This window comes from Tachypleus tridentatus, chromosome 7 (assembly GCF_004210375.1).
Source record: "Tachypleus tridentatus isolate NWPU-2018 chromosome 7, ASM421037v1, whole genome shotgun sequence".
Taxonomy (NCBI): domain Eukaryota; kingdom Metazoa; phylum Arthropoda; class Merostomata; order Xiphosura; family Limulidae; genus Tachypleus; species Tachypleus tridentatus.
In genome coordinates this window covers 86,297,461-86,316,378 of record NC_134831.1, presented here as the reverse complement: position 1 = coordinate 86,316,378, position 18,918 = coordinate 86,297,461, and the positions used below count along the sequence as shown (strand labels likewise).

At 33.0% G+C, this 18,918-nt stretch overlaps 1 protein-coding gene and 1 pseudogene across 2 annotated transcripts in view; both read left to right on the top strand.

Annotated features, from left to right (window-relative positions):
- LOC143257713 (putative inorganic phosphate cotransporter) overlaps positions 1-7,098 on the top strand; it is an 88,470-nt pseudogene extending 81,372 nt beyond the window's left edge. Inside the window, exons 7-9 of the transcript XR_013031986.1 lie at positions 1,692-1,845; positions 3,527-3,612; positions 4,662-7,098. The product of XR_013031986.1 is annotated as a putative inorganic phosphate cotransporter (transcript). The remainder of the gene's footprint in view (positions 1-1,691; positions 1,846-3,526; positions 3,613-4,661) is intronic.
- A 5,214-nt stretch (positions 7,099-12,312) lies between these two features.
- On the top strand, positions 12,313-18,747 carry LOC143257712 (sialin-like). The gene is made up of 4 exons (XM_076516748.1): positions 12,313-12,326; positions 14,500-14,693; positions 17,099-17,332; positions 18,733-18,747. The coding sequence occupies exons 2-4, from the start codon at positions 14,532-14,534 to the stop codon at positions 18,745-18,747; spliced, it is 411 nt and encodes a 136-aa protein (XP_076372863.1). The 5' UTR covers positions 12,313-12,326; positions 14,500-14,531.
- Positions 18,748-18,918: the final 171 nt, after the last annotated feature.

Genomic DNA, 18,918 nt, shown 5'->3' with positions numbered 1-18,918 from the left:
ATTACAAATAATGCTTTATATACAAAAGTTTTACAAAGCATGGTGAGTCTTCCATCTGGTCTGGAACTGAATATTTTACCGACGGTTCACGCTGAGCGAATTATTTCTGTGTTGATACAGAGGCACACTCATTTCACCGGAAAGCTATCTAGCTTCCTCACACGCGAGTTTTTATTCGCTGATGTTATATGATGTCCTTAAAGAAATACTAACACTCGAAGTTAATTCACTAAAGATAAACGGCTTCTAATATTCGAATTTTTTAAAATATCTGGTCAGTTATATGTAGTTCTCCGATTAATAAGCGTTTATCACAGTTATATTTTCCGCGGTTTATAGTGTAGTAAGTATACCAAAACAACAATATTAAATGTCTCTTGGTGCATCGATTTATAAACTTTTAGAGACTTTCGCATCCCCCTTGCATTTTTAAGAATATATTAAACTCAAGTACACGTAGATATTAAAATAAGTATATAATAATAAATCCGTTATAATGCAAAGGGTACCTCCAGATCTACAATCTACGATGTTCGCATTTTAGGGTTGAAGTTAATCTCCAGTAGTTGTTGTTAAAATATTATAGTGAATCGTCACAACTGTTTGTAAACACACTAAAATCATTTTCATGGTTAAAGATGTAACTACATATGAATATAAAACCATTAAACGAAGGTCACCTATAAGACATTTCATCTTTATAAAATATGTTAATTCTCTATTGTAATTGTTTTTATATGTAGATACGCTCAGTTTTGTATGATAAGCTATTTTAAAACAAAGTTTAATTTTATATTTTCTTTTATGTTCGGCTAATTTGATTTTGTTTAACAGAAATGTCAAGATAAAATACTATACCTATATCATAGTTTCCGTTATTTAGCAGATGTCAACAATCAGCTCTTCTTAGCTCCCTTATATTTTCAGCCAGTAACGCCACACACTATCAAATAATCTAACGCATTTAGCTTAATAACTTAATAGCAACTTTTAAATGAAGAAATGAAAAATAAATTAAAATAGCTAAGCATTATATTAGAAACCAGCCAAAACGTGTTACAGTAAATAAAACTAAGATAAGCGAAGCTAAAAATAAAGGAAAGATCTTAAGTGTTCTAAAAATACTGGAAATGATTATTCACACATTTTTGATATTTTTAATACTTCATACTATTATTAGTTTGAGGTTTCGAAGCATGTTTCAAAACCCTTTTAGTGTCTTTATTACATTTAGCTTGGTTATTTTGATTATAATTTAAATATTTGTGGCACTATTATTATTATTATTCATTTAATTTATTATTTACTGTTATCTATTATTTTGTCCTTTTATAAATACTACTTTTATTGTTTTATTTTTTCTTCTAGACCACTTATACCTCCTTGCTACTCGTCTTTGTAGTTAACAGTAGTAGCACGTGTTGTGGTAACTTATTTCAGATGTCAAACTTCCCAAACTGTATACAGACGGAACCTTTTAACGAGTTTTTCTTGGTTAATTGGCATTGATATAAAGAGATATATTACATTTTTTTAATCTACTGATCTCAATATTTTTCGATATTCGACCCATTTTTACTTAAATCTATCATTCGATTCACCATTTTACACTTTCTTCAAATTATATATAAATGTAACTTCAGTTTTAATGTATTAATTTTACAATATATTACAATTATTCTTTCTTTTAGGCTTTTACGGTTCAGCTCTGTGTTTAACTGCAGTGAATTTGGCTAATTGTAACCATGTTTTAGCCGTCACTATTTTGGCTTTAAGCATGGGGTTCAACGGGTTCATATTTCCCGGATTTTGTTGTGGGCGTTGACATGACTCCAAATTATGCTGGTAAGTCTGTCATCTTTTATCGTAATCATAAAGTCCTAACTGTCAGTTTATCTTTTTAGACTTGGTGTGGAAGTACAGCAAGAAAAACATTTCAATTACGTGTATGTAATCTCAGTTCACAGTTTGCAAATTAACCAAATACTGTTCTACACATGTAAAATAAACAAAAACGTTTGCTTCAGGTAAAGTTGTTTCTTGTTGTTTTACAAGCTCATTTCGTAAATTCTTGATGACGAGAAACCCACTTCAAATAAAAAATGAATCTCATAACGGCTTGTATGGGTATTAACACTTTTACTAATAAAGAAGAGAATAACGTTTCGACCTTCCTAGTTCATCTTCATACCAGCTGTTCTGAGATACATTTTTATTAAATTTTGTTTGTGTTGTACATTCGCTCAAATATACAGGCCGCACTAGCTGACAATGATTTTGAAGTGATTGACTAGAAGGATGACTCGAAGTTCACAACACCTATCGCCATCTCTTTGGTTACACCAATCGCATAATGGTATTTAACCGCCACTATTTTAATGCAGTAGCAGTGATAAAGTGCGAAGCGCGATTTTGAAACAATGGGACGCGAACTAGGAACATTGAATACCTAGTTGGACAAACTGACTACTAGGTTACACTCAGTTGTACAATTAAGTTTCTAAATTTATTTCTTATATTACATTTTTCAACACAGTAAATTATTCCACTATTTAGATAATTAAATAAAACACCTGTAAAAAGAAGAACATTACGTAACAACCAAGTAAAGCAGTGATTACCAAACTTCGCTCCTCCACGGACGACTTTATTTAGAATTACTAGAAGCGCACGACCCACCACTAACTTCTATGCTTATAGCAGAGTGACATAAAGCTTTAAACAAACAGTGACTGTATTTACACTTCATTATCACATTAAAATGGTCAATATACAGTATTTCACAACTCGTCTCTCTATGGGACAGTGGTAAATTTACAGACTTTCAACGGTTAATTCGGGGTTTAATTCCTAGTCCTGAAGAAAGCAAATAGCCCAATATGGCTTTGCAATAAAAACGAACAGAGTTTTCTAACAGATCCCAAAAGGAAACGATTTAGAGAGAACGCCTCTTAAATCCAGTGAACATGGTTGAGAGAGAAAACATCTTAAATCCAGTGAACAAGGTTGAGAGAGAAAACATTTTAAATCCAGTGAACATGGTTATTTCCAACTGTTGTAACTGTTAGTTTTTTTTTGTTAACTAACCAAACAATCTCAGTTTAAAACACATAACCATACCACGATTATCTTGAAATAAATTGTGTGAAATTTCGATATGTTGTTAATTATAACATAAAAAATATAGAACAAATAAATGTGGAATATTCATACTGGTTTACTAACTTTGGTTTTACAGTATTGAGTCATTTGTCAAATATAATGACCGAAGAAGGTCGAAATGTTGTTCGCTCCTCTACATAGTGATTTCTCAACCCACACCAGCCGTTTTCACATGTATGTTTTTCTCTACAAATGGGTTTTCTCGTCATCACGGAGTCATTTGTCAATTCTTAAGAATGAACATGGAAAGAAACTTTATACTACCATTATGATCTTCAGTCTGTTAACAAAAATGAGCAGTTTGTTTTACAGATAAATTTTATTTCGTTTGACATAGAAGCACATGCAATATTTTTCTGTACAGGAGTTCTCATGGGACTTACGAACGGGATATCACAACTTAATGGATTCATTGTCCCTTATGTCGTTGGTAGCCTTACTCAAGGACAGGTAGGTCAAGCAATACTTACCCTAAGATATACACAGTAGTTAGCTTAACTCAATATGCCAAGAGTTATTATGTTGTCCAGATTTCATAGTAAAGACTTAAGTGTAAAAAAGAAAGAAAGAAATAATAAAAATCTAAATTGTTTTATAGATCTCTAACGCAGTTTTCAAATACTTCACAATTTTGTAAATATTATTTCCCTTTCCATTTGAAGAAACTAATTTTAAAATATCATGTTTTCTTCCTATAGAACGATATCATCACAAAGTGTTCATGTATACTTTAAAATATCCAACATTAAGAAAAGCACACAATACATATTAGAAAAGTAAAACCAATGTATAATTTGGTTAGAGTGATATTTTGTGGTAAAAAAGGATAAAACTGAAATTCAAGCATGGCACAAATTCAACATGAAGATATCCTGATGATGATGACTATGAATAGGCTTTTGAATTTGTAATCTGAGAGAATCAGGTGCAATTTATACATTTGTGGTATATGTTTAAATACTGCGAAATACTGTTTAAAAGTTCGCGTAAACAGGGCTAGAAAATGAATGATTTTAATAGTGTTTATACTGATCCTTTATTAGGAAATGTTGTATACAGCATTATGTGTTGTAATGACCACAATCCAGTTACTCTTGTAAGTTCTGGGCGATTTACAAATTTTTATATTAGTAAGGATTTCATAATTGTTCTGATCATGTGTGGTATTTTTGATACAAAGTGTTTCTTGGTTATGTGTAATAATAATGTGATGTCATCTGTTTGGTTTGATGGGTTTTCGTACTCTTGGATAAATTCTATAAAAGTTGTTTTGGGTATTTCTCAGGTAGGGACGTTTAGTAAGTGTGATTGTTAGTTATTTGTTTCATTTGCATTTAGTTGTTGTTACATAGTTGTTTTGTTTATTTTGTTTTATTTGGTGAGTGTACTGAACATGTGTATGCTCGAGTGGACTGTTTGCGTAAGGTTACTACAACTAAAGTAACGTTACTTATATTGACAAGTTTCTCTTTCCAACGTATTGTGATTTGTTTGTACAGCAAACCCTGCAACAGTGGAAGAAAGTATTCCCTATCGGAGCTGCAATTTACACTTTCTGTGGAACATTCTTTGTAATTTTTGGTTCGGCTGAGTTACAGCCATGGAATGATATTGGAAGTTCCAAGACTGAAGAACCAGCTTGTCCTATGTCAGTTGTTTCATCAAATACTCCCGAAAAACGTACTTCAGCAAAAAAAACAAAACAATTCGTGATTATTTGAGACCTTACATACCTGGACAACTTGATTTAGTGAAACAATTCCATCATATTGTACTGGAACATGTTTTACTAGTTCGGTCAAGCATAGCTGTAGCATGCAGGTGGTGTAGATTATTGGTATTCTACTCTGATAAATAAATGAATAACAAATATAAAAATCTGTTCTGACCACCGGTAACGTTGGACATAAAACAAAGAAAAATGTTTTATTTGTGTTACTCGATAGTGTTTGATTTACATATATGATGTTTAATACATATAACTGCTTATAGAACAAAAATATGAATAAAAACAGTGTTTAATTGTCAAAATATATTTTCTGTATTGAAACTATTCAAAATAGGCGAGTCATCTTGAACGTCTAACAAGAAAAAATATTTAGTGTTTTATATTAAATTATGTTGTCGTATCTTAAATCTATTGCTACTTAAAACTTTGATTAAGGCCCGGCATGGCCAAGTGTGTTAAGGTGTTCGACTCGTAATCTAAGGTCTATTTATTGGTAAAAGAGTAGTAAAAAAATAGTCTAGTCTTACACTGCTAAATTAAAGACGGCTAGCGCAGATAGCCCTCGAGTAGTTTTGCGCGAATTTCAAAATAACTAACTTTGATGAAAACAAAAAAAAATTATGCCTATCGTATGCCATGCTATGTTGTAGCCTACAGGGTGCATAATTCTTTTCGTGATTTATAGCATAAGCACATTTTACTGACGTAACAGCAGTACAAACTGCAACGTTAGAGTCCCTTATGTGACAGGTCATTTTAGTGTTTAATGACTGATTAACAGACAACACACTGCATAGTCTTTGGATTGGGTAAAACAGGTAACCACTACAAACGACTAGAACTCACTGCTTTGTTTTAGAATCTGAAAGATTTTATAAAACCTATTGGATGGGAATAAAAGAGGAGTAACTTATTCTTATAGGTTTAGTTTACGTTTTTTTGGACCAAAAGGAATCCATAGGCTCAACAGTTCACCATCTCAATCCAAAAAAAGGGCTTGCCTTGAAATGTCTTTTTTATCAATGAAACCCTGCTCTTATAAAGTTCTCTGCACATTGCAGCTGAAATCCTTAATTATAAAAGTTATATACTAAGTGTGTGTATATATATATGACAATACATTGAAATATTAATCTATTATATATAAGTGAGTTCAAAGATCACTTACTCTTCAGATTATAATTTTCTTGAATATCTATAACAAAATCATTTCAATACCGTTTTTCAACTAAACAGAAATACTCTAAATTAAATATATATATTTTTCAAAAGTGAAAACACTTAATACTTTTATTATATAACTGTAATTTATTTATCCTCTTCTTTTGTATTTCTTACTTACTTTATTGTTTCTTTTATGTATGTTTTAATATTAGTATTCATAGTCCCTCAATTCTTACTGACTTCCCACAACCAGTTACTTCTGTCATCTTACTTCTAACTATTTAAAATGGCACCAAAAATTTATAACATATTTTTCGAAAAATGATTTTTTATGTTTTACACGTCCGAAAATGGAAAAACATGAATTTTAGAATTGTAATTTTTTGAAAATATAATCCAGTTTTTTAACATATAAATTATGTAAATTTGTCCTAAATCTTAAATTATTTGTCTCATATATATACATAATTCACGAAAACTTGCACATTCTAAAAAAAATCTTGCGTTCTGAGAATTTAAATTAAATGAGGTTTAATAAAAACAACAACAATATTTCTTTGTTACTTTCTTTATTGTTTTCGTAACTTTCATGTAACCTAAATTACATAAAGCACAGTCCTCTTTGTCACAAATGAAGATACCTTCTTTAGAAAAAAATCTCTTTATTTACGTTTTTGCGTTATATTCTTGATAAAGTAATTTTATATCTTCGACAATATATTTCAGTGTTATCTACTAAATGAGTCCGGCATGGCCAGGTGGTTAAGGCACTCGACTCGTAATCCGAGGGTCACGGGTTCGAATTCCCGTCACACCAGACATACTCGATCTTTCAGCCGTGGGGACGTTATAATGTTACGATCAATCCAACTATCCGTTGGTAAAAGAGTAGCACAAGAGTTGGCAATGGGTGATGATAACTAGCTGCTTTCCCTCCAGTCTCACACAAGAGATTTTCACGAAATTCAAAACAAACCAAACCAATCTACTAATTGTTTTAACTGCGTATTAACAAATGAAATATGTATATTTAGACAACGAATCACAATAGAATGAATAATATTATCTTTATTTTCAATTTTGCACAAGCCCTTCCTCAATTAGCAGTGTAAGATTAGAAGGAAGGCAACTATTCATCACCACCCCCCACGAATTATTGGGATACTCGTTTACCAATGAATAGTTGGATACACCATCACATTATAACACCCCAATGGCTGAAAGTGCTCACATGTTTGGTATGAGAGAGATTCGAACCCGCAACCCTTAGATTAGGAGTCGAGTTCTTTAACCACTTGACTATACCAGGCCGTCTTTATTGTAATTAAGCTTTCTGTTTAAACGATTTTTTTACTTTAAAAGTTATTCTTCACAATTTTAAAATCTCTTGAATTAAGAATTTGTTTTAGTTCCAATAATCTGTTAACTTTAATTTCTTTATTGGAAGCAAAACGATATAATCTATTTGAAAGATTTGCAGGAAAGTTCAATTTTATTTATGGAATGAGAGCTCACAATTTTCCCCACGCTAGTACAGCGGTATGTCTCTGGATTTGCAACGCTAAAATCAGGGGTTCTATTCCCCTTGGTGGGTTCAGCAGATAGCACGATGTGGCTTTGTAATAAGAAAACACATACACGCTAAAAATCTACATACTATCGTGAGTGTGTGGGTTTATAAAAAATGTAAATTGCAATATTAGTATCTTCAGAACATGTTCATATTACAAAGCAACCATATAAACATCTTCACCAAAACATTGTTACCGGAACTACAAAATTATCTTCAAAATAATTAGGCAGCATACAAAATAATTGTAGTTGTAAAAAAGTGTCACACTCATATGAGCAAGTTGGAGCAATTTTTTATGCCTTTTGATAAAAGATTTGTTCCTTGCAAGTGAAAGAAAAGAAAAACAGTTTTTGAGATCATATCTAAACATTTTAAAATAAAACTTTATGAAACTTGGAATGGATTAATTCTTTGTATTTATCTAGAAAACTTTCCCCATCTTTAAATCCATAGTTATGTTCAATATTTGGACACAGCGATATCACGTGTAAAGAAACAAAACTCAGAACTTCTAAATTCTTCTTTCAACAAGTTCAAAATAATCACATAACACTGCACAACATTTTTTTTTTAAAGTTTTGCTTCATGAAATGTTTTTGCTGATTGTGACAAGTACCTGGTGGGTATACACAAATATAGTTTAGGTTTTGCTTCATCACGTAGGAACTCTGAAAAATAGATAATTAACTGTTTACCGGCAATAACGTATTTAACTGCGTTTGTTTTTAATACGCTATTAAGTTCAACATAATTAAAAGTGTTTTGCTCCTTATTTTCGTTTATATTCAATGTCCGGCGCGTCACGTTACAGTGTTTAACAGTAGTCAGCAAGCATTGACGGATTCCAGTTGCCCTGATATCGTTTTTTTCCATTGTAGTAATGTCCTGGTGAAACTGAAGATTTCGATGAAACGGTACATGATGAGCAAATTTGGATATTATTTTCGTGACCAGCAGCCAAAAATTTACAAGGAACACCCATCAGTGTTCAAGAAGCAATAACTTTGTTGTGCAGTGTTATGCATAAGACTCATAGTATGAACTAATAAAGTTTTATGATATTTCTAAAACATGTTCAGTAATTTTCTGATTGACTCCTACAATAAGTCTTCTCGAAATATTTGGAACTTTTCCAATATGAATACATTCACTACTTGTTACCCAAAATAATTCATTAATCTATTTTAATTTATGGATATTAGGAATTATATAAAAGTACTCAATTTATTAATTACTTGAAATAAAATATTTTTCTTCTTTTGCGTTAATATCACATTAAATTCATCAACAAACTGTTAATGTTTCTGCTTAATACGCTAAAAATGTGTTTTCATATCTATAGTGAGTAGATCAGAGATAACCCAATGTGTAGCTTTTGGTTTAACAACAACAGATCAACCAACAAGTTCAAAATTATTTAGTCACGCGTGCATAAGATATCATTCATGTTGAAAAATTCAATTCAGTTATAAAAGAATATAACTTTTTAAAACAAACGTAGGCTAGAAAACTATAGGAACCGTATCAACAATGGCCACTGTTCACATCCTCGGAAGCTCAGCCAGTATTAACAATACTTTAACAATTCAAAAGCACTGCTTGTTGTATTATTAGTATCTACGTGATATTCAGGCACAATGATGTCCAACAGATTATTATATACAAAACTCACGTGTTAGAAATGTGAGACAGAAATAAAATGAACACGATCCGAAAAGTAAAGAAAAGCATCAGAAGTGAACAAATAAAATGAAAATTTAAACACTTTAAACAGTGAAAATGCTTCCAATTTGTTTTACTCGTATGCGTTATAACTCGTATTAGCTCCAAAAATTACCTCTCATGACAACGATAAGATCAAGAATAATCCTATGCTACATTGTTAAATCACACCAGGGTATTTTATTTTTGCGGAATCCTACAATACCAAACTTGCATATCTGAATTATCATTCAAGTTAAGACCCGGCAAGCCAGGTGCTTAAGCCACTCGACTCGTAAGTTGAGGGTGGCGTGTTCGAATCTCCGTCATACCAACCATGCTCGCCGTTTTAACCGTGGGGACATTATAATGTTACGGTCAATCCCCCTATTCGTTGTTAAAGAGTAGCCCAAACGTTGGCGGTGGGTGGTGATGACTAGCTGCCTTCCCTCTAGTCTTACACTGCTAAATTAGGGACGACTAGCGCAGATAGCCCTTGAGTAGCTTTGCGCGAAATTCAAAACAAACCAAACCTTTCTTCGGTCGGCTCACAATGACAACGCTCACTAATTGAAAAGCATATCCGCATGATAATTTTTTAAAAAATAACTGAATACACCTATTTAAAAGTGTATTATTCAATAGCTATGTAAGGGTAAAATATTGCATTTCACACCATTACAGCTATTCCAAACAGGTTGAAGTTAATATTTTCTCTACATGTATTAAAAGTGACTTCAAACCCAAGTGGCGCTGCTGTAGAATAAAGCAGATTCAACACTACGATGTTATGTGACAACCATCTTAAAATATGTTCAAAAATGATTTATTTGAGCAAAAATATGGGATTTTGCGATATGTAGTGGTATGAAGTGCATGATACATATTACACACTACAAGTTGCAAACTTAATCAAAGCCACAAAACAAATTACACATAATGTCAATACATTTAGCGCGACGCGGGCGCGAACCCGCGACCCTCGGATTACGAGTCGCGCGCCTTACGCGCTTGGCCATGCCAGGTCTCAAACAGGTACACTGGTAAGATACAGACTATTTTAATATTCGTTGCAAAATGCGTAAAAGAGTGTTTATATGATATAAACCATAAAATCAGTTTTATTATTCTACTGTATTTTAACGTATGCAATAATATTTTTTCATAAAAAAAGAATATGTTGAATTATACATATAAAAATGCAGCTAGCATATTATAATTCCCTTTCATTGCTCCCCAGTGACTCAGCGGTATGTCTGCGGACTTTCAACGCTAAAAAACCGGGTCTCGATACCCGTGATGGGCAGAGCACAGATAGCCCATTGTGTAGCTTTGTGCTTAATTCAAAACAACAAACAACAACATCCCTTTTGTTTGCCTTCAAATTCAAAATAAATAGTTCGTATTAATTAGGTACTAGTCACTGCATTTTGAACGTAACAATGAAGTATTTTTATATAATTAAAAGAAGTGGGTGTCAAATACTCTTAAATGTAATGCCAACAACCCTTTGAACTAACCCTAGATGAATGTGTAATTTTGTAGGAACCTGGATAATTATTCAATTTCTAAATATCTATATGTTTAATTGCTAATTTTATTACCAGAACAATAAATAATACTGTTAATTATGATTTACATTACTAAACAATGTTTAGTGATTTTTCTATAACTTTACAAATTTCTTAAACGTTATAGACTTTGTTAATGTGAACAATTTTACTCATAACCAATAACAACAAGAAAGTAAAAATGTTTATATCTGAAAATAATATTTTACTATTAAGAAACACAAGGGACTTACATTTTCAGCTAATTCATCAAACAAATGCTTTAAAAACAACTTTTTCTTGTTGATTAAGATGATTTCTTATAACTTCGATAAATGTATTTCTACTATCGATATGTGCAATGTATTCTGACAATCTAGACTGCGTTTATTAATAATAAGTGACGTCAATTTCTCTGAGTCTAAACATATCTACAGTATAATATATCTATGCTGTTATCTCGGAATTTCTTATCTTACCACCGAAAATTGTTGAATTCCCATAATTTCATACCATTTCTACGAAATATATTTCTACATGGATTTTTAAAATTTCAGAATCGTGTCTTAACTTTTTACCTACATTAAAATATTTTCGATTGCAAACGCTTTAGTCAAGAAATGTATGAATCATGATGTTTGTATATGTTATAAAATTTAGTTCTATTGAACTCACGTGGCCGATCTACAGGGTGTTCGAAAAGTCACTATGCACTTATATATTTATTAACAGACATGTTTCAATATAGAATACAGAAGGTAAATATGAATGACAATTATAAACAAAGTTGAAAGTGACCACCGTTGGCATCAATACAGGCTTGGATCCCTCTTATTTTGTTTCTAAACACCGCTATCAGTTGCTGGCTTGAAATAGACTGAATGAATGCTGTTATCGCTGCTTTCAAAACTGCACAGTGACTTTCCGAACACCCTATACTTTGAGCAATGGTTTTATTATATATGATGATTTACTATTGAAAAAGCAAAAATGACGTTATTCTTCTGATTTCTAATATTCCTAACAAAAGCTTTATCAACAAAACGAGTTCTGAAACGTTCATACATTTATCTGATTTATCTGTGTGATAGCTGCGGCACATTGTTCAAAAAAACAGCTGATAGACACTCGTGTAATGTCATCACCAAAGTACAAGGTTTTTTTTGAAAACCTTCAGTGTGCATAACTAAATGAAGATACGATTTATTCGTTTTGAAATGGGAAATAAACGAAGTGTCTTATTGGAACTTAAAGTTTAATTACAAGTGGAATATATCGTTTAAGTAGTAAATATTTTATATACCGCCAGTCGGAGTGAATAAATTTAAAACTCAATAAAATGACATTAAAAGTGAAACAAAAAGAATGCAGCAGTGCTAAAACCGAGTTGTATGATGGTGAGAAACAACCACTAATTCCTGATGGAGCCGGAAACCTTCATGTGGAGGTGAAAGTACCTTTAGTCCAACTATGAACATATAAAATAATTATAAAATGTTTGTTGAATTCTTAACATCCTAATATTTTTATACCGTAGGTACAGTTTATATGAAACATCTTCAATTACGGTATTATTTATCAAAGTGTTGAAAACAAATGTTCTCAATATTATTAACTACCTTATTCTCATGGCTAATAATACTTTATGAAAACCGTCTTCCAAACTTTCTGCTTTTTTCTCAAATTACTTCATCCAGCCTCGTTCGTCCTTATTCTGGTGACCATGATAAAATACTATCGTTCACAAACAAAACTTCCATAGTGATAAGAATCTAGAAAGGACAGAGAGACTAATGTGAGACCAAATGTTTTGGCAAGTTTTTCACAGACTTTCTGTTCCAGGTGGACATAAGCATCCAAGATCGTATTTAATGAAACCAGTTGGAGCGGTATCAGAAGATTAGGTTTGAATAGGGTAGAGAAGTATTGTTTTTACTGTAGTTTCTTCAACCAACTTTTTCTAAGAAATAGCTCATGAACGATGGCTTGTTAATCATCGTCAAATTCAAATCCTTGTTGATGGCTCAAGAGATGCACTGAGTTTAATTATAATATTTGTTTTGGATCACGAAGCTCTCTTGGTAATATTATCCTTTATCTTCTGATAAAGATATTACTGAAGATTGGCTTGGGGTATGATTTTTAAATCCATTTCTGCCCTGAACGCTATTCTTTGCGAGTATTTTTACCTTCTTGGAAACCAATGAAAATTTCCTTCTTCGAAATGTTGTACCATTTTAATCTAAGTCATTTAGTAATCTCTTGTACCAATAATCCAGGGGCGTCGCCATGGAAGGGTTATAGATAGAAATAATTTAACGACCATTCCATTATTCTAAAATGTCAAAATGCTTCACTATTTTCTAATTTGTAATAAATATTTGACTTTCTTTTAAATCACTTTAATTATTTGTCTAGAAGAAAAGGCCCTCTTTATACCTGGAATGTGTCCTTCAGTACTTACTGGGTCTCTATAATCTTCTCTGGTAAGGGTTCTAAAACATTCATCCAGCCATAAATCAGTCTGTACTAGCTTTCGCTGTGAACCAAGTATAAAGGTGTTAATCATGTCGCTCTGACACTAAAACTAACGTCTTCGGCTGGATATTATTTCATTCGTTTTATATTTATAAAATAGAGCAGTTAACCTTGTGTATCTAATGTGATTAATGACTGTAGCTAATTATTTAATACATTTGTCTTACAGTCTGTCCTCTAGGTAAACTTTCTTGCTTTAATTCATGTAACTGCACGTGTGTTAAATGTCCCGCTTAGAGATTATACCCACTTGTATTTGTCTTACACCGACAAGATCAGTTACATTACTTAAGAGTAACGATAAAATACAACGGTAATGATATTTTGATCACTGGAAACCAACTTTAGTAATGACATTTTGATCACTACAAGAATTACTGGAAACCAACTTTAGTAATGACATTTTGATCACTACAAGAATTACTGGAAACCAACTTTAGTAATGACATTTTGATCACTACAAGAATTACTGGAAACCAATTTTAGTGAAAGATTTTCTGAATCTTTCACGAACATTTTTTACCAAAATTGGAACAATGAGATAATCCAACAAACGTATCTCAGAACGGCGGTATGGGTATTAACACTTTTATTGATAAGGAGAGAACAACATTTCGACCTTCCTCGGTCATCTTCAGGTTGAGAAGAGAGGGTTTGCAAGTGACCGTCGCAGAACTAATCTTTATACTCTCTTCCTAAGACATGTGCCAGGCAACGGTCACTTGCAAACTCTTTGTTAACCAGGGTCATTTTCAGGTTAAGAAAGAGTCGAAACGTTGTTCTCTCTTATCAATAAAATCCATACCAGCCGTTCTGAATACTCCCTACTTCAAGTGGCTTTCTCGTCATCAAGAATCCAACAAACGATATGAGATAAAGCAGCTTACCATTCTCTAGCTAAAATGCAGAATCAAACAAATGCAGTTGTTCTAAGATTAAATCTTCCTAAATTAAAGATTCTGAAAAACGAACTTGCGTGGTTTTTCTTCACTCTGTTATATTTTTCACATATTAAAAGTTGAGAGAAACATTTGCTCGGGCTCCTTTTAAATGGTGATTTTATCTTCCTTTTTTCTCCAAAGAACGATTTCGAGCACAACACATTTTAGTTTTCATGGGATTCCTTGGATTTTTCAACGCCTACTGTACAAGGGTGAACTTAAATGTTGCCATAGTAGCCATGGTTAACTACACGGCAATCCATCAAGACTACATAGAGACCACTGAATGTCCGAACCCTCAAGGAGTCTTCAACTCCAATTCCACGGTCACAAAGGTAGGGTTAATATATGATCGTTTATTATCATTTCCGTGCTTAATATACTTTTAATAGTGAGATTTCATTAAATAAAAGTGCGTGAACTGCTGATTAACCTCTTTGATATACTGACTTGTAGGTTCTTTCACAGTAGCTTTACAAAATCAAATGACATTGCGAGCTTATGAAGTAAAATCGTATACACATCAGAGTCTCATAAATAATTATCAGGATAACGATATGGCTAAAAATCAAACTGGCAAATGTGCACAAAAATTTACAAAGTAAATTATTAAGAAATAGGTTACGCTTGAACTCCATTACCAGCTTTATATCAGACATATGGCTACCAGGCCCGGCATGGCCAGGTGGGTTAAGACGTTCGACTTGTAATCTGAGGGTCGCGTGTTCCAAAGATAGATCGCACTAAACATGCTCGCCCTTTCAGCCGTGGGGGCGTTATAATGTTTCGGTCAATCCCACTATTCGTTGGTAAAAGAGTAGCCCAAGAGTTGGCGGTGGGTGGTGATGACTAGCTGCCTTCCCTCTAGTCTTACACTGCTAAATTAGCGACGGCTAGCTCAGATAGCCCTCGAGTAGCTTTGTGCGAAATTCAAAAAAACAAACAAACATATGGCTACCAATAGTGTGCGCGAGTTCGAATCTCCGTCACACTAAACATGCTCGCACTTTCAGCCGTGGGTGTATTATAATGTAACAGTCAATCCATCTATTCGTTGGTAAAAGAGTTCCCCAAGAGGTGGAAGTGGGTGGTGATGAGTAACTGCTGTCCCTAATTTAGCAGAGTAAGGCTAAAGGGTGTATTTTTGTGCGAAATTCAAAACAAACACACAAACTAATGGTATAACTGATTTGTTGGCATTCAACATTTAAATATTTAGTATCTGAAACCTGAACCTTTTAGCTTAGTTTCTAAAATACTCACCTTGAGTTCGAATCGAAGCCCAGAAAGCAATAATAAAACTTACAATTACTATGACCGATAACAGGAATTGTTTGTGAAAAGGAAAAATATAGTACTTTCAATTTGGTGTTGTTTTGTTTTCTTTTAGTGCTTTACTAGCAAGCACTAAGGGATTAGCCCTGTAGCTCAATTGGTAAAGCACTCTTAACTTGGGCAGAAGAAGTAATAAAATATAAATGTCTGCACCTAAAAATACCATGTTTAGAAAAACAGTCCTCCTTGGAATTTTACGTATATATGAGATATATTTCTCAGAAATCAATAGAAAACATTACATTTTCAATCAGTGCGATGTGATGTTCTATGAAATAACATGATGAATTAAGACATTGAAGAATGACATTCACAAAGCTTACATGCACTGGACGAGATTTTAATTGGAATCATCTTCTGATCAATCTGTGACTTTTATAGTTTCTTGTTCAACCAATTTGTGACTTTTATCATTTCTTGTTCAACCAATCTGTGACTTTTATAGTTTCTTGTTCAAGGTAGTTCATCCCGATCCAAACATTGTGAGCCTGTACATCAGGGCAAAGTCTGGTTCAAATGGACCCGCAAAAGATTGCACGGTTATGTTCAATATCAAGTTCATGAATCGTCAGGCAGAAAGTTCATCCCAGTGGAAACAAGACTTTCTTATATTATAGCTGAACCACCCCAAATACGAACAGTAGATTCAGAAATATAACATCCAGTAGCGACGTTTCTTCTTCCTGTAATCTCAGCAAATGCCCTAATAAATTATACACTTAGCTAAATGACTCAGAGGCTTTCTGTACTTTAAGCCAAGCTCATGAAGTCTGCTCCTCACCAATTGTCTCTCTTATAGCCATTCTGTTTTCCTGAAACCCATATTTAGCTCATAAGCAGTGGCGAATCACCAAGTCTTAAAGACCATGTTATGCAGGTAGAAATCAACATGTGAAGTAATTGACTTTCCACCATCTTGCCTAAGATGTCTAGTGTGCACATTTCCATTAATGATTAACACACGTCCAAATAAAATAGACTTTTCCCTATATTTGCCGGTTTTCAACACTTGAATAACTTTGAAGTTTTGTGCTTTTATCACAAACCTCCACTCTTCACCATTATAAAATGCTATCACACAATTAGAGATATAAAATCTAAACTGAAGCACTTCTCAAACCAAAAACCATACACCTGAAAATCAAATGAAGGAACTATATTTTCAATGGAAGTAGCACATGTAATATTCGAAGAGCAGAATACGTGAAACTAACAATATAATAGATATTTGGAATTGCATTTACGTTTTAAAGTATATTATGTGTTTGTTTCTCTCATTTTTTTGTTATAGTGCGTTTCATCTTTGGAAAAAATATTTAAAGCAGGAAAATAGTTTCAGCTCATGATATGTTACAGTAAATAATATATATATTAATGTTCAGTATATTTTCATGTTACATTTTAGGAAGGAGAACTTATCTGGGACGAGTACGTTCAAGGGATCATTTTAGGAAGTTTCTTTTTCGGATACATTCCATTAAATCTTTTTGGAGGCGTACTTGTCAAAAAATTCGGTCCGAAAATGTCATTTGGATTTGGAATGCTTATATCATCTGTGTTAACCGTACTGTCACCACCTTCAATAAAACTTCATACTAGTGTTTACATCATTATGAGAATAATAGAGGGCGGATGTCAGGTAAGGACCATATTGTTTTCTGGGAAAAAACATTTCTATGTGTGTGTTTTTATCGCAAAACCACCGATAAACCATATTATATATTAATGAGTTTTATGTTCCGGTGATTTGAAAATTTAAAACAGTTTTTTCACATTATAGTTTTAGCTCATGCTAAAGTGTTTAATTATGTACCAATAACTATATAAAATTACACAATGGGTTATCTGGGTTCTCAACGCAGCAGGGAATCAAACCCCCAACTTTATCGTGGTAATTCTGAGATTTACCGTTGACCTTCAGGGAAATATTTGAACCGATATCGAGCTTATTTACACTTTTTCAATGCTGTTACCATCATATGTATTTTTCACCAATGGGTCAGCGATAAATTTACAGACGTCATGTCATTTCCTTTCGTTTTGAAAGAAAGTGCTCTCGATTGAAACGTATAGTCTTATGTACTATATACAAAGTGTTCTTAAATAACCACTTTTTAAGATGCCCAGTATTATTAAAATGATTTTAAATAGCAAGTTTAAGACGCCAAATATTATGGTATAAACACTTCCTATGATGTTGTTCCTTGTACTATGTGATTCGCGTCCTTCTGTTTTAATTCACATTCTACACCTTTAGTTCATGGGTTCGATATAAGAAATGATGTTCAGATTCCACTCTTTAATTAGAGTAGCCCCGAGAGTTAGCGATGGGTGCTTTAGGAAAGTTTCATTCTCTCTAGGCTATTAGCTTAAAATTGAAGATGGCTTACGCAAATAATCCTTCTGTAGCTTTGAGCAAATATCCGAAACAAACATTCAAATAAAGCCACTGTATTCTAGCGAAACACACAAACAGGTAGGGCCTGAGAAGATGTTTTGACAGCTTGGAAAACTAGAAGTTTTAACATTTTCTAAATACTTCATTCGGAATAGTGACTAATTGGTAGTAATAAATGAATGAAAGTACGAAAAGACAGGAGTGTGAGATCTGACACATAAGAGGAAACATTTGTTGTTGTTTTCTGTTACCGTAAACATAACGTGTTGCTCTTGCTGTTCAAACCTAGAATTATCAATGGAATCTGTATGTCTCTAAACACATTTCTCTAAATTACATCACACTACTTCGGCACGGCATGGCCAGGTGGTTAAGGCACACGATTCGCAATGAGAGAGTCGTAGGTTCGAATCCCCGTGACATCAAACATGCTCACCCTTTCAGCCATGGGACTTTATATGTGACTGCCAATATCACTATTCGTCAAAAGTTGGCTGCGAGCGGTGATGACCAGTTTCCTTCCCTCTAGCCTTACGCTGCTAAAATGAGAACAACTAGCGCAGATAGCCCTCGTGTATTTTTGTGCGAAATTCAAAAGAAACACATAAACCAAACTTCTTATAGACCCATAACTTTATTAGATACGGGATCCTTAAGATACAAGTCACGATAAATGGTAAACAAATATGCCATGGATATCGAAATTACTTCTACTAACAACTATTAAGATTTAATATGTATTTTACGTCGAAAATAGTAATTTCAACCAGTTTAATTTTTATCAGTTGTTTTTCCATACTGCTCGTTGTGACAGGTAAAGCACAAAA